The sequence below is a fragment of the Telopea speciosissima genome, chromosome 7 (genome assembly GCF_018873765.1).
Source record: "Telopea speciosissima isolate NSW1024214 ecotype Mountain lineage chromosome 7, Tspe_v1, whole genome shotgun sequence".
NCBI lineage: Eukaryota > Viridiplantae > Streptophyta > Magnoliopsida > Proteales > Proteaceae > Telopea > Telopea speciosissima.
In genome coordinates this window covers 60,116,215-60,141,474 of record NC_057922.1, presented here as the reverse complement: position 1 = coordinate 60,141,474, position 25,260 = coordinate 60,116,215, and the positions used below count along the sequence as shown (strand labels likewise).

At 38.7% G+C, this 25,260-nt stretch overlaps 2 protein-coding genes across 3 annotated transcripts; one reads left to right on the top strand and one right to left on the bottom strand.

Annotated features, from left to right (window-relative positions):
- The first annotated feature begins 5,013 nt into the window (after positions 1-5,013).
- On the top strand, positions 5,014-15,813 carry LOC122669498. Its single transcript, XM_043866269.1, has 3 exons — positions 5,014-5,309; positions 5,782-5,946; positions 15,239-15,813. Exons 1-3 carry the CDS (start codon positions 5,040-5,042, stop codon positions 15,593-15,595), a joined length of 792 nt encoding a protein of 263 aa, XP_043722204.1. The 5' UTR covers positions 5,014-5,039; the 3' UTR covers positions 15,596-15,813.
- A 3,426-nt stretch (positions 15,814-19,239) lies between these two features.
- LOC122669667 (60S ribosomal protein L31-like) lies at positions 19,240-21,899 on the bottom strand. Of its 2 annotated transcripts, XM_043866490.1 has the most exons (3): positions 21,841-21,899; positions 21,339-21,459; positions 19,240-19,679 (listed from the first exon to the last, which is right to left on the bottom strand). In XM_043866490.1, the coding sequence occupies exons 2-3, from the start codon at positions 21,419-21,421 to the stop codon at positions 19,400-19,402; spliced, it is 363 nt and encodes a 120-aa protein (XP_043722425.1). In that variant the 5' UTR covers positions 21,422-21,459; positions 21,841-21,899; the 3' UTR covers positions 19,240-19,399. The 2 variants fall into 2 exon arrangements, with proteins under 2 accessions (XP_043722425.1, XP_043722426.1); XM_043866491.1 differs by lacking the exon at positions 21,841-21,899 and having other exon boundaries at positions 21,339-21,471.
- Between the last annotated feature and the right edge of the window lie 3,361 nt (positions 21,900-25,260).

The following is a 25,260-nucleotide window of genomic DNA, read 5'->3' as shown; positions in this document are numbered from 1 at the left end:
GAGACCCAATTACATGAGGTGCTTAGGTTTTTTATTTTTTATTTTTTATGAATAGGTGCTCATCAAGTTGATATACCACATTGAATGTCCTAATCTGATTGAATTCTTAAACATACAACCCTAAGCTCAATAAAATCCCTCCACTGAATGAGTAACCTCGAATTAGTCACCTTTCAAATAAGGAAATTTTTTTTTTTCCTTTTTTAAAAGAACACTCGTACTAATGTTGGAGAAAGTTGGGGAAACAGTAACTTCAGTGGTAATATTTGATTAAATCTGCATATTTAGGCTGTGTTTGGTATACATTCTTGGAATGCATTCTAGGTCGATTTTGCATTCTCGAACGATAAAATCAACTATTTTTATCATCCGAGAATGCAAAATAAACTTGGAATGCATACCAAACGCTGCCTTAATTAGGTTTCAAGTTAAAGTTTCAAATAATTTAACATTCAGAAGAAAAATTAAGTGTATAATATAAAAACCAAAAATACAAGTTTTTAATATGAAATGATTTTCTACCCAAAAAAAAAAAAATGAAATGATTAAAATCCAGTTAATGGCTAAATAAATGTATTGCAGTGAATTGCCCAAGTAAATATGATTAATATGAAAATAAAATCATTTTTTCTGATCCTTAAGCAACCTTTTGTATTTGTTTAAAATATATTTTGAACTGCGATCGTGAATGCATGCCATCTCTCTATCTCTCTCAAAGAAGATGTAGGACGGCAAGAAGCCCATGATTGAATGCTCACTCCTTGTCAAACAGAACACACGCAAACCCTGAGAGGTGTCATGCGGCTCACGCCACAATAATCGTACAGTCTCATGTACTCATGGTTCATAATCTCGGATTGGATCGGTATCGGCTGAGGCCGATTCCGAGATTAGACCGATTCTGTTTAGGTTTTGTGAATCGGTACTTGGATCGCATAACCCGTTCGAATTGGACGATCCGATTCAATACACATGACTCCCAAATCCTATATTGTTTCCTTTGTTCTTTGTCCCAAGCCTTTCAAGTCGCGATTCACATATTTGGAAATCCCAGATCCGCAAGAAAAAAGAGGGGATCTTTCCATTTTCGAATGGGGAATCAATTAAGGTAATTTTACAGATTTGGGAGCTTTAAATCCGCGACAAAGGAGGGGGGGAGATCTTTCCGTTTTTGAATGGGGAATTGATTAAGGGAATATTTCATTCCATGTACATTGATCTGCTTAAGGTGATTAGGGTTTTAAAAACTAAATTTTCCAATTCTTCTTCATCCCTAAACCTTACACGCCGTGATTTAGAGATTTGGAGGGATCTTACCGTTGAGAGACTCATCGTGATTTAGTGATTTGGAGGAATCCTTACCGTTTTTAACTAAGAATTAAACTTGGATAATGGCAATAATGGCGGTAGTGGGTGAGGTTGATGAGGCACAAAAGTAAGCTCAACACAAAAATAGGAATTAGATAAGCTCAATAGAAAATTAGGGATTGGGAAAACTGAAAAAACAGTGATTACCATTTTTTTAGAGTTATTATTATTTTTTTTCTTAATTTTTTAATATTTTTTTGACCGATCCAGTAATTGATTTGATAAAGCTTGGATTTTACTCATTTTTTACTAATATACGACGATTTTGACCGATCCCGAGTCTGATACCTGGATTACGAACCTTGCATGTACAAGACCACACACTTTGTCATGAAATGTTATGTGGGTTGGAATTTTAGGCCATATTTCTATTCTATAAATGACTTTTGGTATTTCTATTTCTGAACAAAAAACGTGTTTGATAATGTCTATTTCTGGTTCAAAAAAGAAACATAAACTATATGCAGTAAATTCTGTTTCTGAAACTTTTATAAATATACAACACAACCATGCACACAACAAACAAATTTCTGTTTCTTTTTTGATAGAGGTGATGGCGACAATGATGGTGGTGGTGGTTGAAGTTACATTAGAAGTGGTATTTTATTTTTTAACATGAAAATATTTTTTCTCATCAAAGTACCAATGTGCTCATTAAAGAACAACTCTCCCCTTATTTCTCCTTTTTATGTTTGAAATTGAGAAGTTTCAAATTAAAATTTGGGGAAAGTTTTCATATATGGTCGTGTATGCATGCACGGTCATGTCCCCTTTCACAAAGATTTGGAAAAGTCATAAACCCCCACCCATTAATTAATGCCTTGAAAGGCTCACCCTCTCACATACATGGCTGTGTAAACTGTGTATGAAAATTTTTCTCAAAACATATGTTAAATTTTCTTTTTGTTCCCAAGAATAAAAACACAGAAATAGAAGTTTTATCATATTGAGCTTTGGTAATGAGAATGCCGGAAAGAGTATTCTAAATGATTGGATCTTTTACAGAAGGGCTTCTTTGAGTGGTTGGTAATGGTTGGTCCATACAGATTTGGGAGGACCCCAGGATTCTTGGGCTGGAAGGATATAAAGTGTCTCCAAGACCTCCTAATTGTCCTCAGTGGTGATGGGTGCCTGACATCATCAGTCCCAATGCTCTTCTCTCCATAGGAGGTGAGTGCTTTTCTCCAAAATCCCCTTAGTTCTAAAAGGGCTAAGGTTGCCTTAGATGGTCCCCCACCCTAAGGGCTTCTTCTCAGTAGAATCTGAATACATCTTAGGTGCATCAGTGGCTCCCACCTACTCCCAGTTAGCCGCCAGAATGACAACTATTCCCAAGCTAGTGTGGAAGATCCTATGAAATGTGTTGGAATTTTTTCAATAATTATGTGGACAGTTTTGGGTCATTCTTTGGTTTAATGTTGGTCTGATTTTTTGACGGTTTTGGGTCATTCTTTGATTCAATGTTGGTCTGATTTTTTGGCTAAGGGACATGCATTTTCAAAGAGATATATCCATTTGTATAGGTGCATTCATAACACTTGGATTAAAATCTTTTAATCTAATCCATTGAACCAAGAGACACACCTACACCATGGGGTATCTTCAAGAGACACTTACATATAAGTGTTTGGATTAGAATCTGTTAATCCTATCCACTCATGTCAATGGACACACCCATACCATGAGGTGTCTTGAATGGATATATTCACCACTATAAGTAGAGGTGAAATAGACAATCCAAATTATTCAATTTTTGTGGTACGAATTCAGTCAGTCAAGCATTAACAAATTCTCAATTCTCTGATAGTTTCAAGTGATTACTGTCTCTGCAAATCAGTAATCAGTCCAACCCATTTTATCTTGGGAGACAGATTTGCTACAACAAACTTATCATGTATGCATCAAAGGAATGGATTCTATATCTATTTATCTTGTGTCTTGATTTTATTTTTTTCTAAATAAAATATGTTATAACTTTAGATATTATTAATTTTAATTCTAATGAAATTACAGTCTCCTCCCCTATACTTTTTTCAATGGCACTTCCAAATTACCCTTATATAGTGTGATATTCTCAGATTACCTTCCCTTAAATTTGGCCATTGAGATATATGTGGGATCCTCTAAAATTTGGGTGTTTTGAGGACATTACCACATGCTAGACGCCTAGACACAAATTTGACTACGCTATCCTTCTTTTCTTTAGATTTATCATCACCTCGGTAGTTTGATGGCAAGCTTTCATTAGAAAGGATTTGACTTTGGGAGGTATTTTTGCATTTTATTAGAAAATTGATACAAAAAGGAGAGGACGGAGAGGTTGCCTGAGTCGAACAAGAACGCTCTGTTTAGTTTTTATTATTTCTTTTTAATTTTTTGGGACAGATTCTATCGATGGTCCATCAGTCCATGAGCCACTAGGGGTCTAGTGCCCAACTCAAGGAAGAGTGGGCAGGAGGTATGGGAGGGGGGGGGGGGGGAGAGGAGGAAGGGGAATAACACGATGTTTATTTTTTGAGAGAATGAAAGATTATATTAAGTAGATAAAGAATAGATTGATTTAAATCTTAAAGAATTTCTTTCCATTGGCATAACCCCATATAAGAGCGGAAAGTACCTCTGGGAGACTATCTATACATAAGTGTATTCTTGACAATTATGAAGAAACCCCGCCAAAAAAATCAGCACACAATTGATCTCCCTCACATGACGTGTAAAGATGCAACTCCGAAAGTGAACGGGCAACTCATGAATATCACTTGTTAATCCAATGACAAACCACGGGATAGGAAACTTGCCCATGATTATTGTATTGCCACCAAAGAGTTGGATCAGACATGGATTTGAGAGAGATTCAAGGCCTTGGCTTTCAAGAGACTGCACTTAATCGCCAATATTTCCGTATGCAAGATATTGTCATCTCTTGTCGTCCCTGCAATTGCAAAAATTGGGTTTCTCATCGCATCATAGTCGATTGTGCCATAGTCACCCAAAAGCCCTCGCATTGATCCATCACAATTAATCGCCACCCATCCAGGCTAAGGGGCAGACCACGTATAAGGTAGTGAACTGCAGTGAGAGGAAGACACTCAGATCTTCCAACGGTGAAAGAACTGATGTTATACAGCTGATGGGGAAAGGGGGGAGACTCGTTCAACTAATCTCTCCTTGAATTTAGATCATCACTCTATTGCAACAAGAGGCGCTTCCCATTTTGGTTATATTTAAGGAGAAAAGTTCTCTATTGGGTGTGTACCGCCCATGCTAGACGTAGTAGGGGTGAAATAATCGTCTCACCCCTATAAAAGGTGAAAATCTTGCCCCCAAGATACTTTTGCGCACGCTCATTGGCCCCGCACATGCATCAGGGCCACGCTCTCCTGTAGAGAATGTTCCTTCACTTTATTTCTAGCCAATCAGATTCGTAAGAATAGCTTCGCATATAATTTGATCCCAACCGTCGGATCTTAGATATCCCAGGCCATTTGTTACTCAGTATCCTACTCCATCGCCCACCGTAGCTGCCATCTGCCATGGCCTTGCATTGTTTGAGGCTTTAGTCCTTGAGCAGTAGTACTGGGGCGATAAAGGTCCTTGAGCCTTGAGCAGGGAGTGAGCCAGAGAGGTTTTTTTTTTTTTGGTAAGAAGGGCCCGAGAGGCTAGAGAGATCGATGAGCGTGATGGAAGGAGTAGAGGGCGGGAGCCCATTAACTTGTGCTTACACGCTGCAACCGTCTTCTTTCTGCAACGAGGATATACTGTTCTGCATCGATGTCGACCATGAATCTCTGGTGGATATGAAAGTTTCGGGCCCAAAAGGTCGACCCATCACGAGATTGGATTCAATAAAAAATGCAGTCCTCCTTTTCGTCCATGCCAAACTCGCCATCAATCCTGAGCACCGTTTCGCCTTCGCTGCTCTTGGCCAATCTGCTTCTTGGGTATCCCCGAATTCAAATTATGTTTGCTCTTATTTTGTTCCATTAGAAATTTGGTGTGATTTTGGCATAATTTCGTGGAGGTTGAATGGGGTTCTACTAGATTATGTGAAAGGTTGGGGGTTCTGGCATTTGGGTTTTCTGCAATCGTGACCCTGATGTTTTGTTTTTGTCTTATTTACTATATTCTTGGTTAGTTGGTTGTCAATAGCATGATTTGAACTAAAGATTAGAGCATTTGATGTGAATCACTGGATTCTTTCTTCATTTGTCGGGCGTTTCTCAATGTATCTGAAGTTTGATGAACTTGTCGGTTCTCTGCCATGGTATATTTTTTGAGTTCATGTGAACTCCAGCTGCGGAGATGTTCCTGCTCTTTACTGCAAATAGACAGATTGATGCTCCCTTAACTCCTCCTTGTATCCCTTTGGTATCTTGGAAAAATTTCTAATCATTATTTTTCATAATATTGAAGCTTCGGAAGGAGTTTAGGAGCGACGCTGAGTCCGCTATTGCTGCGCTTCGTATGATCTCCATCGCTCCTGATTCTTCATATGGTCAGGCTGATCTCACCCACCTCTTCCGAGTAGCAGCTCATGAAGCAAAGAAATCTCGTGCACAGAATCGGATTTTCAGACTAGTAAGTACTGAGTTATTGCATTTTATTGTTGCCTCTGGAAGGCAGCTCTTGATCCACATTTACTTACTAGTAAGAAAACATAATAAATCTTAATGATTGCTGAGGCTTCTACTTCCACATAGATTGCTTGAGTTGGGAGAGAAAAGCCAAGCCACCTAAACCGATAAATATAGACAGCAACAGAAAAGGACATGAGCTACATCAAACCACTCAGTAGGCTAAGAACATAAAAATACTGAGGATTCTGATCACTATCATTCTTGGCGAGCTCATTAACCACATAGATACGAAGATCCTAGAACTGAGGAGGATAGCATCCAATCACTACAGAGAAATCCCTTTAATATCAAGAGACTCAACATCTAGAGAAAAATATGGTTCAAAATCAAAGCTTTAAACTCCGTAACAGCTGAATTTGCTTCTCCGATAGGCCATGAGTAGATGCAAAACACATTGTGAAAACAGTCACTGGAAAATAGTCTAGGTGAAATAAGATGGCTGCCGAACTTATGGATCCTTGCTAATTTGGTCCTTCAAGTTAACTTATAGTAGATTGTTACTTTATGCTAATGTATATGTAGATACTCTGAGAGCAAATGCTTTTGCATGGCTATGTGGGAATACTACATTTCGCGAACTGAAGTGATGCAGCTAATGGTGTCCAATCGGGCTAATTGGGCCTCAGAAGACTTTATGTTGGCACATGGTTCGATTCTATGGGCCTTAGGCATTTTACTTTTGGGTTTATTAATGTAATGGGTCTCTTTTATAAAGCCCAAAAGTTAGGATTTAAGGAGGTACACGGATTAAGTATACAGATAAGATTGTGTGGGTCCCATTCTGTTAATTTAGTCCAGAAAGCATAGTTAACAAGGTGGCAAAGCGACCATGGCGTGGGGGAGGGTCTAAAATCAAGGCGGCACCAACAAGGCGGCAAGGCGCCTGCCTAGGCGCCCAAGGGGACCAAGGAGCCTGGACGCCTTGATAACTATGCCAGAAAGAGTCCATTTTATTTAAGTATTTTGTGTCTTAATGATTAGGTCAGTTTCCTTTTAGCTAATGTGTGCATTCTCTTTTGATTTGTTTCTGTTTTGGAATCGTTTGTATATTCTGTTTTCTAGAAGATTTAGGTTAGATTGGGTCTATATTGAGTTAGTAATTTGGGTTTTGGGTCTAGCAGGGTACTTAGTATTTATTTCCATTTTTGGATAATCATGTAATCTTTCATTTTGTTTGGGTAGATTGTGTAGGAAATTGGGTTTCCCTGTTTGGGCTGATTTCAGTTTCCTAGTTTAAGAGTTACTATTTTTTAGGAGTTTTATTTTCCTATTAATATGCATGTAACCTTTACATTGGAGTTTAGTTTTGAATAATGGAATGGAGTAGGTTTAAGTTAAGTTACCTAGTGGTGTTAGGTGTGTGAGTGCTGGCTGTGTGGCCTTCTCCTCCCTTTCCCTTTCTCTTCTCTCCTCTCTCTTTACTATTCACGAGTATAGTTCACAGCCTCGGAACAGCCCCTTATCTTCTCTTGTTCCCTCTCTTAAGCCCACTAAAGCAAAATTTTCTTTTCATCTATATTATTTGGTATCAGAGCCTACCCTAAACTGTTCATGGATACCTTATCTTTCCAAACCAAAGTTTGTTTTCCCAATGGAAAGGCTTCTTCTCTATTCATAGTTGAAGGGCTTAATGAAAGTCTAGTTTCAATATCAGTGGTAGATATGTTGTCTACAGCTGGTGAAATTATTATTCATTCTGATGATAATATTTTTGTTGAGTTCTCTATTTGCTCTTATTTCGATAGGGCTCAATATTGCTTGTTTCCTTTTGCTCAACATGTCATTATAGTGGGTCAATTTGGCTTCAGCTTGACAAGGTATTCTCGATCTTGAAGCAAATTTATGTACATTAAAGCCCTTTCATCTACAACAAACTATTGTATTGAAAGGGCTGCAATGTGCTAACTCTTTAAAGCCGATCGAAGCAACATCAACAGTGCAGTCACAAAAGGAGTTGGAAGAGATCAAACAAGATGGAGAGTTGTTTCTACTGAGCTTAATGAGGAAGTTAAGTCCCTTCGAGCAAAAACAAGCTTGTGAAAGATCCTATTGCGAAGAAAGTTGTTCCATATCATGAGTTCGTTCTTCCTCACATTTCAAGACATGGACATTCAGTTGAAGCATCATATTTTGGATTTTGTTAGAGTTGAAGACAATGAGCTACAACCACCCATTAAGGTGTTTTTATTCCTGCCATTCTACAAAACTCGTGGGCGAGCTCTTCTCAACACTGAAGGAATTGATGTAGTTAATGGTATTCAATTGTTCCAATTTGACTCAGAAGACTTTATTTTGGCCCATGGTTTGATTTTATGGGCCTTATGGCCCTTATAGGCCTTTTTTATTTTTTTGGTTAATTAATATAATGGGCCTCTTTTATGAGCCCAAAAGTTAGGATTTAAGGGGGGATTAAGTATATAGAAAAGATTGTTTGGGTCCCATTAGTTGTTAATTTAGCCTAGAAAAAAAATCCTTTTTAGTCAAGTGTTTTGTGTCTTAGTTTTGGTCAGTTTCCTTGTAGTTAGCGTCCTTAGACTGGGTCCATTTTGAGTTACTAATTTAGGTTTTGGGTCTAGTAGGATACTCATAATTTATTTCTAATTTTGAATAATCAAATAATCTTTCATTTTATTTGGTAGATTACGTAAGATATTGAGTTTCCTTGTTTGAGTTGATTTCAATTTCCTAGTTTATGAGTAACTATTTTTTGGAAGTTTTATTTTCCTATTAATATGAATGTAACCCTATATTGGAGTTTAGTTTTGAATAATGGAATGAAGTTTGAGTTAACAATGTGGTGTGTGAGTGCTGGCCATGCTGGCCATGTTGTCATGGCCATTCTGTTGGCATGGCCATAGCACTTGAGGAGGCATGCCTGTGCATGTTTAGGGGCTTGATGATTGCTTTTGTGTGGCATGAGGTAGGGCATGCAAGTGCATTGAGGGGAAATCATTGCCTAGTGGCGTTTCGTAATACTACAGTTTGACGGGGTCCATGTCCGCTTCTTGAAAGGTGTGAAAGTCTTAAGAGCTATTTTGAGGAAGGGTGGTGTGCCGCACCCTCCTTGGTGCTATTGCATTGGGCGAGGCATCGGGGCATGCCATAAGCAAAGCTTGGTGGGCATAGTCATAGTGGCTGTCACAGGCAAGGCATTGTGTATGGGGTTGACCTTACCGTGCATGCATTACAGCACAAGTATTCCATGGACTGATCCCATGGGTGGGCACTCGGAGCCGAAGTGGGTGACGAGTGTTTCTTCTATAGGTTTGGTTATTGATGGAGATTATGTTCAACAGAAGGCGCTAGCTTGGCGTGCTGCCTGGAAGGCAAAGGCTTGGGTTTATGGATGCTACTAGCACTGACTATGTATACAAGCTCGAGTGAGTGGGCTATCTTGTGTCATGCATGCAGGTGTGCCCGTCTTGGGCTTGCTATGGGATCGACGTGCCTAGGACTTTTCCATGTTGGTGTCAGTTACTAGCATGCATTGTACAATGATGATCAACATGGGAGAGTGTGTCGTAGGTCTGGCAAGCCTTCAGTATGCATTGTACCATTCGAGTGGGGCTACTATTGCACCTTGGGCACCTGCATGATGGTTGGCTTGGAGGTAGCCTTCAGTTGGAATGGCACTAATGATGGGCTACAATGACGAGGAATTGTTGGGTGAGCAGTGAAGTATCAGTGTGGCCTAGGTTGAGCAAGCCTCGGCATAGCGTTATTGCATAAGCCATGTCCCGTCGATCATGGTGAAATCAGTTTGGATGAATATTAGATGGCTTTAATGGCCTTAGGCTTGCCTTGGTCAAGGGGCAGATTGATTTTGCTAGAAATTTGTCTGTGACAGTGTGGCCTTCTCCCTCCTTTCCCTCTCTCTTCTCTTTACAGGTGCTGTTCACAGCCCGGAAACGACCCCTTGTCTGCTCTTCTTTTATTCTCTCTCTTAAGCCCACCATAGTAAATCTTTCTTTTGATCTGCAATATTTGGTATTAGAGCCTACCCTACACTGTCCCTGAATACATTTGCTTTTCAAACTAGAGTTCGTTTGCCCAATGGAAGACGACTTCTCTATTCATAGTTGAAGGACTTAATTAAAGTCTAGTTTCAATATCGGTGGTAAATATGTTGTCTACAACTGGTGAAATCGTCATTAATTCTGATAATGATATATCTGTTGAGTTACTCTATTCGCTCTTATGTCGATGGGGTACAATGTCACATGTTTCCTTCTGCTAAACATACCATTGTAGTGGGTCAATCATTGCTTGAAGCTGGACAAGGTGTTCTTGATCTTGAAACAAATTGAAGTACGTTAAAGCCCTCTCATCTATTATTGTCTTGCAAGGGCTGCAATGTGTGAGCTCTTTAAAGCTGATGGAAGCAACATTAACAATGCAGTCACAAAAGGAGTTGGAAGAGATCAAACAAGATGAAGAACTTGTTTCTACTGAGCTTGCTGAGGAATTTCTGTCCCTTAGAGCAGAAAATGAGCTTGTGAAAGATCCTATTGTTAAGAAAGTTGTACCATATCATGAGTTTGTTCTTCCTCACACGTTTTAAGACATAGACATTAAGGCGAAGCTTCATATTTTGGATTTTGTTCGAGTTGAAGACAATGAGCTACAAACACCCATTAAAGTGTTCTTGTTCCTACCGTTCTACAAAACTCGTGGGTGAGTTTTCCCAGCATTGGGTTTGGGCCTCAGAAAACTTTATTTTGACCCATGGTTCAATTCTATGGGCCTTAGGCCTTTTATTTTTGGGTTTATTAATGTAATGAGCTTCTTTTATAAGCCAAAAAGCTGGGATTTAAGGGTGATGCAGCAGTGGTACATCAATTGAGCTCCAAAGCTGGTTCTTGTTTAGCCCATATTATGGGTTTGGTTAAGCCCATTGACCCATCATTCCCCAGTCAACAATCTGCTTATATAACAGGATTGACCAACAGCTTATTTGTGGAAGATATTAGCTATAGGCCAGCAGTTGAACAGGATTAATTTCCAGAATATTCATGTGGGACCATGGCCAATACATGGAGAAGAGTATAGAAGATTTGACAGCTTGTATTAGTGCTATATTTTAGGGAAGTTTTGTTCCTTGCGGGCCTTGGTGCAGTGGTAAAGGTTGCTCCATTGTGATCAAGTGGTCACGGGTTCGAGTCTGGAAACAGCCTCTCTGCGAAAGCAGGGGTAAGGCTGTGGACAATATGACCCTCCCCAGAACCTGCAGTGGCGGGAGCCTCGTGCACTGGGTATGCCCTTTTTATTCCAAAGACTTTCTATTTTTGTTAAGTAGATAGATTGGATTTGATTTGTAAATAGTTTCTAATTAGGACAATGTCCAGCTTGGGAGAAGAGGGGGGGGTGGGTTCCTTTCCATGCAAGGAAGGATTCAATTGCTGTAACCAATTGGAATTTATAAATAAAAGATAGCTGCTGGATTTCACTAGCCAACGAGTTAGTGAAAAGAGAGAATTCTGGTTTGATAGCCATGAATGCTGTGAGATGCAGTGAGGGGAGATATTCCTTGAGAGGGTGAGATGCCTATGAGTGGGTGAGAGGCTCAATCCAAATCTATCCATCTTCTTCTTTTCTTTCTTTTCCCTACTGATTTCTGTATGTGCGAGATGGTTCAGGTCTGAAGTTCAATCAACTGTCCATTACTGCTTCCAAAACAGTAATTGATTAATACTGGGTTACTGGAGAATCTGCTGCTGGAAATTTCTGATCGAAGACCCTTCTAACAATCCATGTGATCTGTGTTTTTGGAGAGAATTTTCTGCAACCCAAGAGTGCATCAATCTCAGTGATCATTCATCGACTGTTGCCTAGTTTTTGGAGGATCTAATCAGACATCACAACAGTGAGGTTTGACTGGGGTTTGGAGGTGATCTGATTTCTGATTTTATTTATTTATGCAATTCTCCAGATTTAAACCCTAATTCAAGAACTCATATATCTCAGCATTTTGGGTTGTTGGATTAGACTGCAATTTTAGAGATAATTCAACCCTATAAAAGCTCCCAATCAATGGGGGTTTAGAGGTCATTGGGTGCTGTTCTGGAATTCTGGGTTTTGACCTAGTTTGTGCCACTCGGCTTATTAGACTTGGTTTACAATTGTTCGCGTGGTTAAGGTTTAGATCTATCATATTATCATCCTTGTTAGCTTTGTATGAGATCCTGCCAATGACCCAACCTTACATTAAAGAGGGGGGGGGGTTTACACGGGATTAATTATATAGATAAGATTGTGTTGGTCCCATTAGCTGTTTAATTTTGTCTAGAAAGAGTCTTTTTTAGTTAAGTATTTTGTGTCTTACTTGTTAGGTCAGTTTCCTTTTAGTTAGCATCCTTTTTTGATATGTTTATATTTTGAAATTGTTTTATTTTCAGTTTTCTAGATGATTTAGGTTAGATTGGGTCTATTTTGAGTTACTAATTTGGGTTTTGGGTCTAGTAGGATAAAAAAAAAGTGTCCCAGTGCACGAGGCTCCCACTACGCCAGGGTCTGGGAGGGGCAAATGTACACAGCCTTAACCCCCTGCTTAGTAGGAGAGGCTGTTTCCAAGTTTTGATTTGCAACCAACAGGTTGCAATAATGCAAATGTCTAGTAGGATACTTGGATTTTATTTCTATTTTGGGAGTCATGTATTTTTTCATTTTATTTGGGTAGATTACGTAGGATATTGGTTCCCTGTTTGAGCTGATTTCAGTTTCATAGTTTAAGAGTTACTATTTTTTAGGCGTTTTATTTTCCTATTAATATGCATGTATCCCTACATTGGAGTTTAGTTTTGAATAATGGAATGAATTAAGTTTGAGTTATTGAGTTTCCAGTATGGTGTGTGACTGCTTGATGTAGATTCATCACCAAATAGGGCTTGTTTGCTTAGGAATAAGTCTAGGGTTGGGTTATATACATGTTGGCCCTTTGATCCCCTAGGTTTTCTATGTAATAGGCCACTTTCTAAAATATGGGTAATTAGGTTACATACGGGATTAGTTGTTTTAGTTCCATACTTAGTTTTATTTTGGTGTTTTTGTTCATAAATTGAACCAGTTCAACCCATGGTTCAATGTAAGTGCTTTTTGTAATTTTCTTTTTAGTGTTTCGTGGGGCTGGATTAGGGCTCTGTTTTGAGTTTATTTCAGTTTCGTAGTCAGTTTAAGTTACCTAATATAAGTATTGGGTTAGGCTTTCCTTTTTAGTGTAGGAGTCTATTTTTGAGTCTTTTATATAAAGTTGTAAGGGGGGCAAGTATTGAACACGAATTTTGATAATGAAAAAGCTTTTTGCTGCTCTCTTCCATTAAAGATTTGTATTGTGTTTGATCAAGGCTAGTGGGATTGGTGTTTGAATCAATCGACACCTTGCAGTGTGAACCCGAGTGGTTCATTGTTGGGATTGTTGTTTGATCCAATCGACACTCTGCGGTGTGAAGCCCGAGTGGTTCTCTTTAAGTTCTACTTTCTAGTTTCAGTCAAAGATTCAATTTTTATTCAAGTTTCACCATCAACAAGCTGATGCCAATAATTTTCTGCAATCACAAGAATACAAGTAAGTTGGAAGCATCCCCATCTCCATCCTTCTAATCCTCTAAACAACCAAGCCCTAGTATCCTTTCTGTCACTGAACAACATTCCCATAACCTAAATTCTGCCCAGACCAAACCAGCCAGCAAAATCCCTCCTTTTTTTAATTCAAACTCTCCACCCCTGCCCCAATAGCACTTGATCCAAACCCTAGCCCCATCCTCCCACTCTAAACCCTAGATTCCCCTATTTTACACTTTTCAAAAACTTGAAACCCTAACTCTAAATTGATGTTAATTCAAATCAGAATACTTCCCTCCATTATAACATCTCAGGAGGCTTCACTGTTAGACTCCCCTACCTTGACTTGGCATAACCCTAACACCAAACCCTAACCCTAATTTCACCAAAGACCCTATTTTTGACCTAGACGATTCTCCTGTTCAGAACAGATCCTGGTTTACTGGCTCCTAGTTGGTCTCCTACCAATCTAGGACTACATTACTGTTGGCCGTGTTGCCTTCTCCCTCCTTTAGCTTTCTCTTTACTGTTCTCGGGTACTGTTCACAGCCCTGGAAACCCCTTATCTTCTCTTATTCTCTCTCTTAGGCCCACCATAGCAGATCTTTCTTTTGATCTGCATTATAAAGTTTTAGCTTTTGATATCCAAATTTGAAATATCCTTGATTCTTCTACGGAGAATTCCTCTTCAGAGTGGGGTTTCAGATATTGTCACCATGCATCGTCTTGTTCGAGGGTAACACTTCTCAAAAGATCAGACAATCCTGTTGAGGATAAATGTTATTCATGTTGATCATTGGTCTGCCCAGTACCGGATGATGATCCTCGATTGCTGGACCCATGTACAAATCTGCCTATCCAGATGATGTGATACCAATTTGTGAAACAGTGCTCCAGAGAGTAATATCTACAAAGTTGTGAGCTGTGCTTATAGTTGGAATTCCTTTTTATCATATCAATGTCCCAACAGTTTCCTAACTTCTGTCGCAACAAAATTGGGTTTCAGAGCCAGTAGTTTTGGAAAGCTGTGATGTTTAAGAACTTGGTGATATTTTTCCTTGGATTCTTTATTGTGGCTTTATGTAGAAGTTGACAAAATCGAAGGGTTGGCTGGGTTAGGTTGAAATTTATAGGAGTTCTGCTGATAACCAGGTGGTTGAAAACACCATTAGATGATGGGTTTATAGCTGGATGGACTGAACAGCTAGGGCTTACATTAAAAGAAAAAAAAAAAATAAATAACGAGCCTGGACAATTGCACCTTGCAAAGGACTCCTTATATTCATAAAATCAACCATAATTAGAGCAGACCACTTCAACTAGACCCTGGATGACCTAAGACATGAAATAGAAGCAGATCCTACATCTGGATTCAAACAAAGATTAATTTTCAGTGAATTGAAGAAAATTTTCTCACTAGTAACTGATAAAATTTGAAATCCTTTATATTTTCTTTTTAAAAAAAAGGATAAAATAAGAAAACAGAAACAGCAGTTGTGTACTGCAATAATATCCAACTGAGAAGCACCAATGGAACTCCATGCTGATGTGTTTGAACCTCCCTACCCTCATTGTAATTGTACACAGGACTTGATACCCTAGTTTATGTGTTTTGAGGAACTGTATATGATTCTCATCAACCTGACAAAGCAGTCTAGTAATACAACATTTTTTAGATTCTCATATACTGCAGATCATCTGTTCAACCCCAATATCAGTGGCCTGCAAACCTGAAACTATTCACCTTGGATGTCGTCTACCTCCATGACAAGCCTGGGCCAGATAACTGCCCCCAAAAGGTATATGATTCACTTGTGGATGCCCTTGAGCATGTCAGTGAGCATGAGGGTTACATTTTTGAGACTGGCCAGGGGCTTTCTCGTGTTCTCTTCCGTCACATGTGTGTGCTGCTTTCACACCCACAGCAACGTTGTGCCCAAGATGACATTGACATTCCCAAGTCCCTTGCGAAAAAGTCACCCGCGGCCGACTCCACACCTGGTGAAGAGAATGTGCCTGCATCCAGCCAATAAAGCAATCTACATTGCAGTGCTGACTTAATATTATTGTCTTATTGTTTTTGCGTCTATGCTTTTTTTGTGTAGTTTGTGGAGAACATCTGATGGTCCTCTGCACTTTTCCTTCCTGTATAGATTATGAAAACACTTTCTGATACCTTGATGAATCATAGGTTGCATCTGACTTGATATGGTTGCAGTATTTAAATGTTATGCTCTTGTTCTTTTATCCATCATATAGCCAAAGTTATTGAATTTGATTCTGACTGTCTGTACTCTGTACCCGTGTCCACTCAGGACAGGTATTATACCTGCACTAATGCAACATAACCTCCATATAAATGTTGAATTATTCTTCTTTCAGATGGATGTTTTAGTGTCACTAAATTCTCTCAAAATTGTGGATAAAAGCAACAAGTTTGATTAAAGTGGTGGTTATGTTGGAGGTGTGGTGGTTGTGATTTGCTTGCAATTTTGAGTGTACAAGATTTTGTTTCGCAACAGGAAAGATCTAGGAAACAGGGATGAGATTCAGAATATTCAGTTTTCAGCATGAGTAGATGCTTCACTGATAAGTTTGGAGCTTAATGTCGGTACAGTGCTTGGATCTGGTGAGGTTGCCCAAGCCCAAGCAGCAGAACTAAATTTTGGAGGCTCAGGTTGATCAGAACACTGCACCTTCTTTGTGTCTTTCAATTAAATGCTTCCAAGTATTAGGTTGAGAATTTCTTGTGCAGTTTCTCAATCTCTATCTGTAAAGTGCTTCAAGTTAACCACCCACTGCATTTAAACAAGCTTTAGGCTGACATGGATGATCTGTGAAGCCATTGTTGCAGTATGCAAAGATGCTAACATCACATGTGAGAGGGCACTCTGCTGGAGCTCAGCTTGAAATTTTAAGTTATAGTATATTTGATCCTTCATGGGTACATCATTTGCCTTTTAAGTGAAAAGAAAAAGAACGTAGGTAAGGGCACGGCGTGTACCTGCCCCTAGACGCAGCCCAGCACAAAAAGACCAGCGCACCTCTGGTCCTTCCCGCCGAGGCATAGCACCGGTTAGTGTTCTTTCTCCCAAATATAAATTATTGATCCAAGACATTTTCGGCTCATTGGAAGCCACTTTTACCACAGATTTCATATCTTTGCTGACTTGAGCTCCTTAGGTCCTTCCTTGAGTTCATGACCCTGGAGACGACTACACTAATAGTTGGATTATAGAAGTGTAAAAGTATGATGAGTGTATCACCGGCAGAGATGGGAAACTGAATCGCTGTTACTGAATCTCTGTTGTATCTTTAGACATTGATGAGGTTAAGGATGGCTATGAAAATGTGGTGCTAAGTCCAGGAGAGTCCAACATGATATGTCTGGAATTCCAAGAATATGATCACTCCATTCTTAAAGGGTCAAACAATGATGCCGCAATTCCTTACCAGGTTTATTCATTGGTTCTATCTGAATATGCTGCTTCGTCTGTCACTAGATTCTTCAGCATAAGGAAACCCAGTTTCTTCCAAAACCCGTCCTCCAAATCTTTCTGGATTTGTCTCCTTCTATATATTATCTTGGATAAAGTTTTCCTTCACCACACAGTGAAGGTTCACGAGGATGGATTCACAAACCTATATAAGGTTTCAGTATAAATTCTAAAATGCCCTCGTGATACACCCTTTCGCCCTCATCCTTCAGCCCGCAGCGAATGGATTCCCATTCACTGTATTTGGTGGCTACTGAGCATGATTATCCTAGTTTGGCAGTTGTTGGGAAAGCAATGAGCCAATGACCATTCGGCGAGGGCTCTCTCCGGCGTATAATTGTCAATTTGCCAGGTGCTTATCAGGTGACTTTTGGATAATTTCTCTCCACTGCCTGTAAAAGCCTCCGTTATTATGAGTGATATTAGGCTTCTTTTACCTTCTCTTGATTTTGTATCCTTTGCTTATCTATGTTGGAATGAGAATGCTTTTAACCAAAAACAGGAATGAGAATGCCTGTGCCCATGCTATTTCTAGATGGATTTTATCTTACCCTTACTAGGGTTGTGGAAGAACTTCTTTCTGGAGGATCTCCTCAATAATGTATCTATCTTTTTGCCCAATAAGGCTCTATAAAATTGATCCATTATGTCGAAAATTCTTGATGAAAAGTGGAGGTTCCCGCTTGTGCATTTGACCGAGAAGGATTAGTCACTAACAAAGGCGAGCCAGTTCATCGGTTCGAGGGCTGCCTTGCCACCTAGTTACTGTGCATCATTTTCAGCCCATTTTCAAGGGTAAAGATTAGGGATGTAAACGAATAGGATTAGGCTCAAATAGTGCTATATCCGCATTCGCATCCGATTAGCTTTCGAACGGATTCGGATGGTGCTAAACAGATACGGACATGGATAGGGATCAGATATTTTATCCGTTTACATGTAAATATAACTTTTCGGATAGCTATAGCCTATCCGTATCCGCATCCGTTTAGCTTTCGGACAGATTCGGATAGTGCTAAACGGATACGGACACAGATACAGATCGGATATTTTATTTGTTTACATGTAAATATAGCTTTTCGGATAACTATAGCCTATCCGCATCCGTTTAGCTTTCGAACGGATTCGGATAGTGCTAAACGGATACAGACACGGATACAAAAACGGATTTCAATTATTCATTTACACCCCTAATAAAGATGGTTAAGGGTGAATGTTTTGTTGATACACCCTGTATTCTTACTATTATGGAATGTAATTCCTTAACACATTACATTTTGTGGGTTATTTCCTAATGAAGGGATATGGAGGGGACGAAAGGGTCTTTTATTGTGTCTTTTGTGGGCATGAAAGGAATGGCCAGATAGTAAGATAGCAGAAATTAGTGAGGAATAGCTTGCCGCTGGTTGTTCTGGGCCTATAAGATTGCTCTCGGAGAAACGCTAATGCTGTTAATGACCATGACTACGAAGATGAACAGATTAACTATATGTACAGCTTGTGTGGCTTCCCAGGGAGGCCTTGCAACAGCACATTCCAGCTTAAAGATTATGGCATTACTAGTTTCTTTTTCTTGCAACTGATGGGATAAACATCACTTGGTCGTCACTATTAGTTCACTGGAAGATTAATTAATTTTCCTCTTGGTTGTGAGATTGATTAATATGGGTTGATGCAACCATGCAGGTCTGGGATTTGCTTAGTAACAAGCCAATTGTATGTTGCTGCAGAGCATGAAGAGGAAGCAGAGAAGGTCAATTTTGGATAAGTCCTGCAACCCTCTTTTGAATGACTCATAATTCATGATTATTCTTCATTTTTTACCATTGTTACCTTCATTTAGTCAGTAAAATAGCTTAAAATCAATGAAACTTAGCCTCTAGTAGCAAGATCCCCAAGTCTATTGAATAAAAATCTCCAAAAAATCACAGATTTTGGGAATTCTTAGCTTCTCAATTCAAATTTCTAGGAATCCAACCCACACTATTGTACAGATGTAGCTCAGGACATAATTCATTACTCTGATGTGGTCTGGTCCATAGGCCTTTCTATGTAACAGATCTTTATCCTCAGCTAAGTGCATGTGATTTTTCTTTCTTTTCATATATTCTCCCACACTTCTTACTCTGAAGTTAAGACATACTACAACCACACATGAAGAAGGGGAAATATAGGAAGGATAAGCAATTGAACCATATTCTAAACCATAATAGTAGTCACTACAAACCAAAGACATCAATATTGTTAATTTAAACTAGCTGATATCTGAATTCAGTCTTGTACAACAAAATTTCTCAAAATCTGTCGGGTTGAAAATCACTACCCTACCTCAAAACTGCCTCATTCCCCTTCTTCGATAACCTTTGTGCCCAATCCCTTCAGCCCTTCAGGTGGAATTTCTGTAACGGTAACAAGTGAGTAGAGCTCTTCTTTGGCATCTTCATCATCATTCCTCTTGCGAGCAATGCGAACCCTAACCCTCCTAGGGACACTTCGGATCCCCCTGCTCCAGATGTGCTTGTTAAGCTTCACATCCACCCTAACATCCTTAGTTCCCATGGCTTTCTGTGCAAACTTTCTGATCTCCTTTATGGCCTTGGGGGCCATTTTCTTGAAGGTGCTGTTATTCACAAAAGGTTAATAAAAGCTGTCATACTTTTACCATCACAACGATCATAAATTAAATGTGAATCACCACTCACATAATTGGCAGAAGTAAACCAATACATTATAATGTATACATACAAGAAGCTTTGTACCATTGGTACATCCCTATTCAGTCAACTTAAACCAAAACAACGATGCATCAAAATGAACATATTACCACAAAATTAACAGAGCTAAACAGCACCTAAGACAAAATTTGGGCCATATGTTTAACTACAATTGTAACAGTAGAAGACGAGTAAGACAAACAAAAGTAATATATGATGCACTCAAAAGTTCACTTCTTAAATTATTGATTTTTTATGTGGTAAAAGACAAGTCACCAAGATATTAGCATGCACAACCATAGGCAAACCCTCCCCCCCCCCCCCCCTCTCTTTCAACGCCCACCTCCACCCCCACCAGAACAAGGGCCCAAGAGACAAAAAGCCTATCAATTGCATGGAAAAAATTCAATGTAATTAGAAATGATAAAAAATGGCGCTCACTTAGTTCAAATCAGGAAAAAAAGAAAGTATACAGCATGTTTAAGCATTGTATATCAAACTTGCACAAAAAAAAGCCTTTCTATCAAACAAAACCATTTGTATCACACAGTTGACCTTCCATCTAGGGGTAAATGATGGAAGCATTTCTATTCTGTCTACACCGTGTTCAGTTCATATAAGGTACTAGACCCACATCTAAATGACTTCCCTACCAGGAAACCATTTGCATGACCAAACTCATTTGGGCAAAACAAAATATCAGAAGTTTGACATCCAGTTTCATCTCAAACGTCAATACATCACTGCAAGTTGGGTTACTCACCATGTGCATACAGAAAACTACAAGCACCTGAACTCCAGATAAGTAGGTGACTATTACTAGCTCATGACCAGATTTAGTGCCTAGTACTAATAGTAGTTTCTGCTGTTTTCATAATTTTGGTTCACATGCTTAGATTGGAAAATGATACTCAAACTTAGATACAAAGAACATATATTATCATAATTCTGGTTCATATACTTAACTAGTTTTGGAAAAAGATACTCAAACTTAGATATAAAGAGCATAGACAAAATACTATGGTTAATCACCTTAAGTTTCAGTCACTTGAAAATTATATAAGCTGACACAGTCTCGATCATGCTATTTTCAATATAAAACACCACAATTCCTGGATCCATTGTTAATTTGTATTTTGTGTAGTAAATAATGGAGTTAAGACAAAACAAAGGAACGCCCGAGACCTTAATTAATAGAATTACTCCCAAACTCTAACCAACAAGCATGCCTTGATCAATGCCAACTGAATTCTATTTCTTCACCCAAGTGTATCCTATGGGGAATCTCGAACCAAACACATTGGACTGACAGACATAATTGTACTCAATCATGTGCCAGTTCTCCCATTAAAACAGGGAAACAAACATCATCATGGTCTAAGTCGGGTATCTAATCGATCTTCATTCAGGTAATGGAACAAAAGAAATGAAAATAACTAATCTTTAACACTAAGAAAGAAGAAATACATTATCAAGTAAGATGATACGGAATGTGAATATCACACCAAGCATAACAAGAAAGACATTAATGGGGGGGGGGGGGGGAATAAAGCAACAAGGCTTACCAGCCATGCAACCGCTTGTGGAGGTTGATGGTGTACTCCCTGGTAACGACCTCTTCCTTTCTTCCCTTAGATTTCTCCACCATTTTCAAATACCCTCCTCAAGATATCCCTCCAACGATACCTGGATCCCTGGATCCAACAAGCCCTTTTAGTTCACATTCTCCACAGCATCATTAAACCAAAATATCAATCACAAACGATGATAATGACGGAAAGAGATTGGTGGGGGGTGGGGGAGGGGAGGAGTGGGGGCAGCAAAACCATGTGGGATAGAAATATTAATCTCATGGAATCAGTAGATACACTGCATCATCATCGACAATAGAAAAAAAAGCAATAAGAACAAATCAAATGGAGAGCAGAAGAGAGCTAAATTCCATAGAAATAAAATCAACAGGTTTTACTAATTCCCAAATCGAACGTTTTATTGAGCGATCTAATTAACGGTGTACAAGTTGAAAATATCTGACACAAAGTTGTTGCAGAGAGGGTGAGAGAATACCTTCACTGAGAGTCTGCGAGCGAGAAAGCGAGCGAGAGGGGAAAAAGAGGGACAATGAGTTCCGTAGTAGCTAAGAAGAAAAGAAGAGTCAGCAGAAATAAAACCCTAGCCGCTTGGTCCGTAGGTTATTTTTTTGGGTTTATTTAGTAGATTCCAATCCAACGTCGAAGACGTTCCTGATATTTACATTCCACTCTTTGTTTTATATTTTTGTGGATTTTTAGGGATGTAAACGGATCGGATTCGGTTCAGATAGTGCTATATCCGCATCCGCATCCGATTAGATTTCGGACGGATTCATATAGTGCTAAACGGATACAAACACGGATAAAGATCAGATTTTTTATCCGTTTACTTGTAAATATAGCTTTTCGGATAGCTATAGTTTATCCATATCCGTATCCATTTAGCTTTCGGATGGATTCAGATAATGCTAAACGGATACAAACACGGATACAGAAATGGATTTTGACTATTCATTCACACCCCTAGATTTCAATACAATTACAAACAAGGTTACTAAATTAAGAATCAGGGGTTGAATTGGTCCATGCCAGATCGCAATCAGCCATCAATATAATCGATCCGATATCGATATCAAAACCAATACCTGAAACCATGTGTACTATTACTTACAAAGTATACAAACAAGGTTAATAAAAATCAGAATCAGGAGTCGAATTGGTCGGCCAAAACCAGTCTCAAAAACCTTAGAATTAGTTCCATGAATCAGCCAATTCAACTAATTAAATTTCAATTTTTGAAACATACAATTTAGGTTCTTATGATGCCCTTCAATAGATAAAAGGTTTCACCAAAAAAAAATCACAGGGTTGGGGTGCAAGTCAGTGGAAGTAAGGGTGGACTCCCTTGAAATCATGCATTTTACTTTCTTGATCCGCAGGATGGAACTCAAGGAAGTGGCTGATGGAGTTATTTTGATGTTTTATTAAGCAAGCGTTTTGAGGTAACTTGGAAGGTACTCTTGGATGATTGTAAATATTTTGTTAATACGCTTTAGAGGTGTCAAAACTTAATCCGAACTGATAAAATTGATAGGAAAAACTTGGACTGAATCGAACTGATCTTTATCGGACTGGTTTTGAGGTGAAGTATGATGGGATTGATTGAAAATCGGATCGCATCAAACCGACCAATATCCAGATCAAGACTGAACTGAATGGAACTTATGAAAAACAACCATTGAGTATGAGTTGTGAATAGATGAATTGATTTCAATATTAGTTTTGGTTGTGGGGAATTTTTACAAATCAATGAATATGAAGTTATAAATACGAAAATTGATTTGTAACAATGTTTCCATGGATCTCCTTGTTCATTGTACAAAATTAGTTCGACAATTAAACGAATGATTTGATACTTGATAGTATGATTCATTTTGTGATTTTAATATTAGTTATTTTTCCCTTATAATGATAATTGAATTTGATTTGTAATAATGATTTTGCTACAAACTCTATTTATCCATTGATTTTAATAACTAAGTTATCTTGCCTTTACAATTTATTCTTCTTTGCTCCAATTACAACATGAACATGCCAAACCAATTTCTCTATTCCTTGTTGTATACTTGTTTGACTTTGGGAAGACTATTTAAATTGCTTTTACCAAAGCTTTCCTCAATTTAGTTATTTTCCCCTTATAATGATAATTGAATCAAGCCCGGAAACAAATCAATTTATATCGATATTGAAAAATTGAAATAAACCAAAACTGTCCCGGATCGAAATCGAAACCGACAAAAACCAAAGTTCATTACCGGTTTGGTTTTGGTCTCGCTCATTCCCAGACCGAAATCGGGTCAAACCGACCATTTGACACCCCTAATATGCTTGCTTTGAAAGCTAGATTCAAAAGTATTAAGACTATGGCGATGGAAGATGTACTAGAGTTTCTTGTTTCTCTTAGTTTTTCATTCATTAAAAAAAAAAACCGCATCAGGTGATAAAGCTCCTCACACTTGATGAGAAATTTGTCTTAATACATACCTTATGAATTGTGTATTTTGGTATATTCACTAAAAAAAAAGGGAAAAAGAACATTGTCCAACAATGTCACCTTGTGCCCTCTCACATGGGGTGATGAAATGACCACCCGCCCCTCCCCTTGGATGCCCATACGTATGATCCCATTGCTCCCTCCATTGGTGCAAGGGCCGTGTAGCTTGACAGCAAACCCCTTCCTAAAAAAAATTATGTATTCTCCTCTCCAATTCCGTAAAAGTACAATTCGGGGCAGAGAGCTCTGTGGAAGATGCTAAATCCAATGGTGCCAAACTTGATTGATCGAGTTTTTTTCTCTTCTTGAGCTCAACACCATTGGATTTAACATCTTCCATGTATTGAGCTCTCAGCCCCGAACACTGCACTTTTAGGGAATTGAAATTAAAGGGGATTTTGTTTCATAAACTACTATGTGACAAATGCTAGTTACACCAGTCACCAAGCTTGATGTAATGGGTACCTTATATACCAATCAAATGACAACTTATAGGTTTAATGGTACTCTTTTTTTTTTTACAGGGAAGGGGTAGGGAGTTGGAGTGGTTAAGCAAGCAAATACATATGTCACGTAGGGTTTGCCAATTATATTTGCAGATATTGATAACTTTGTCAGTCTTTCATATGTAAGCTTAATATTTTTTTTAAATAAAGGATAGTATAGCATGGTGAATGACTAAGCCTATTCAAAAATTCATTATATCGAGGATGAACAAAAGCATTTAGAACCTATTAATGAAACACGTTGAGTTGAATGTACGTAACAACTTAGAATTATTTTCACAAAAAAAGTATCTATTTTGTTGCATAAATAAAAAAATGTAGACTATAATGTAATATTATAGTGTACCAAAGAAAATGTCAAAATCAATAAATTTGTTCTTAGAAATAATAGAATAATCTGTATCCAACTAGACTTACAACGGAAGATAGTAGTGCAACATACAATTTAGGACTTAGTTTTACCATTATTAAATGGGAGAAAGAACACTAATCAGGCACGCACTACACGTTACCCCTATACCTAGATACAGGAGTGCACGAAATGACCACCATGCCCAATAGAAAGATGGAAATCTCTAGGGGTGCGACGGACAATTTGCATGCCTGTCTGTGTGCATCCGGTTAGCATTCTCTTTTCCTTATTAAATTCATCAAAATGTTATATACTCTATGAAGTCCAAGCCATACAACTATCTTAAACTAAGCGCAGTCGAGTCTAGCACACCAAATTTCATCACAGAGCTCACTAACTAGTGGTTGACTGATGGTAGCCAGGTTACAGTATATCCTCAAGCCTTTACAAAGGGCACATCCAGAGCACGAGGCTCCCATCGCTACGGGACTTGGGGAGGGTCATAATGTACGCAGCCTTACACCTGCTTCCGCAGATTATTTC

What these genes read in the sequence shown, in the direction of transcription:
- LOC122669667 (XM_043866490.1), bottom strand. Translation starts at nt 21,421, where the DNA reads ATGGTGGAGAAATCTAAGGGAAGAAAGGAAGAGGTCGTTACCAGGGAG. An exon ending in CACAAGCGGTTGCATGGCTG is followed by an intron (nt 19,680 to 21,338) that starts GTAAGCCTTGTT and finishes TGTGAATAACAG; the next exon opens with CACCTTCAAGAAAATGGCCC.
- LOC122669498 (XM_043866269.1), top strand. Translation starts at nt 5,040, where the DNA reads ATGAGCGTGATGGAAGGAGTAGAGGGCGGGAGCCCATTAACTTGTGCT. An exon ending in TTGGCCAATCTGCTTCTTGG is followed by an intron (nt 5,310 to 5,781) that starts GTATCCCCGAAT and finishes ATAATATTGAAG; the next exon opens with CTTCGGAAGGAGTTTAGGAG. An exon ending in AGAATCGGATTTTCAGACTA is followed by an intron (nt 5,947 to 15,238) that starts GTAAGTACTGAG and finishes AACATTTTTTAG; the next exon opens with ATTCTCATATACTGCAGATC.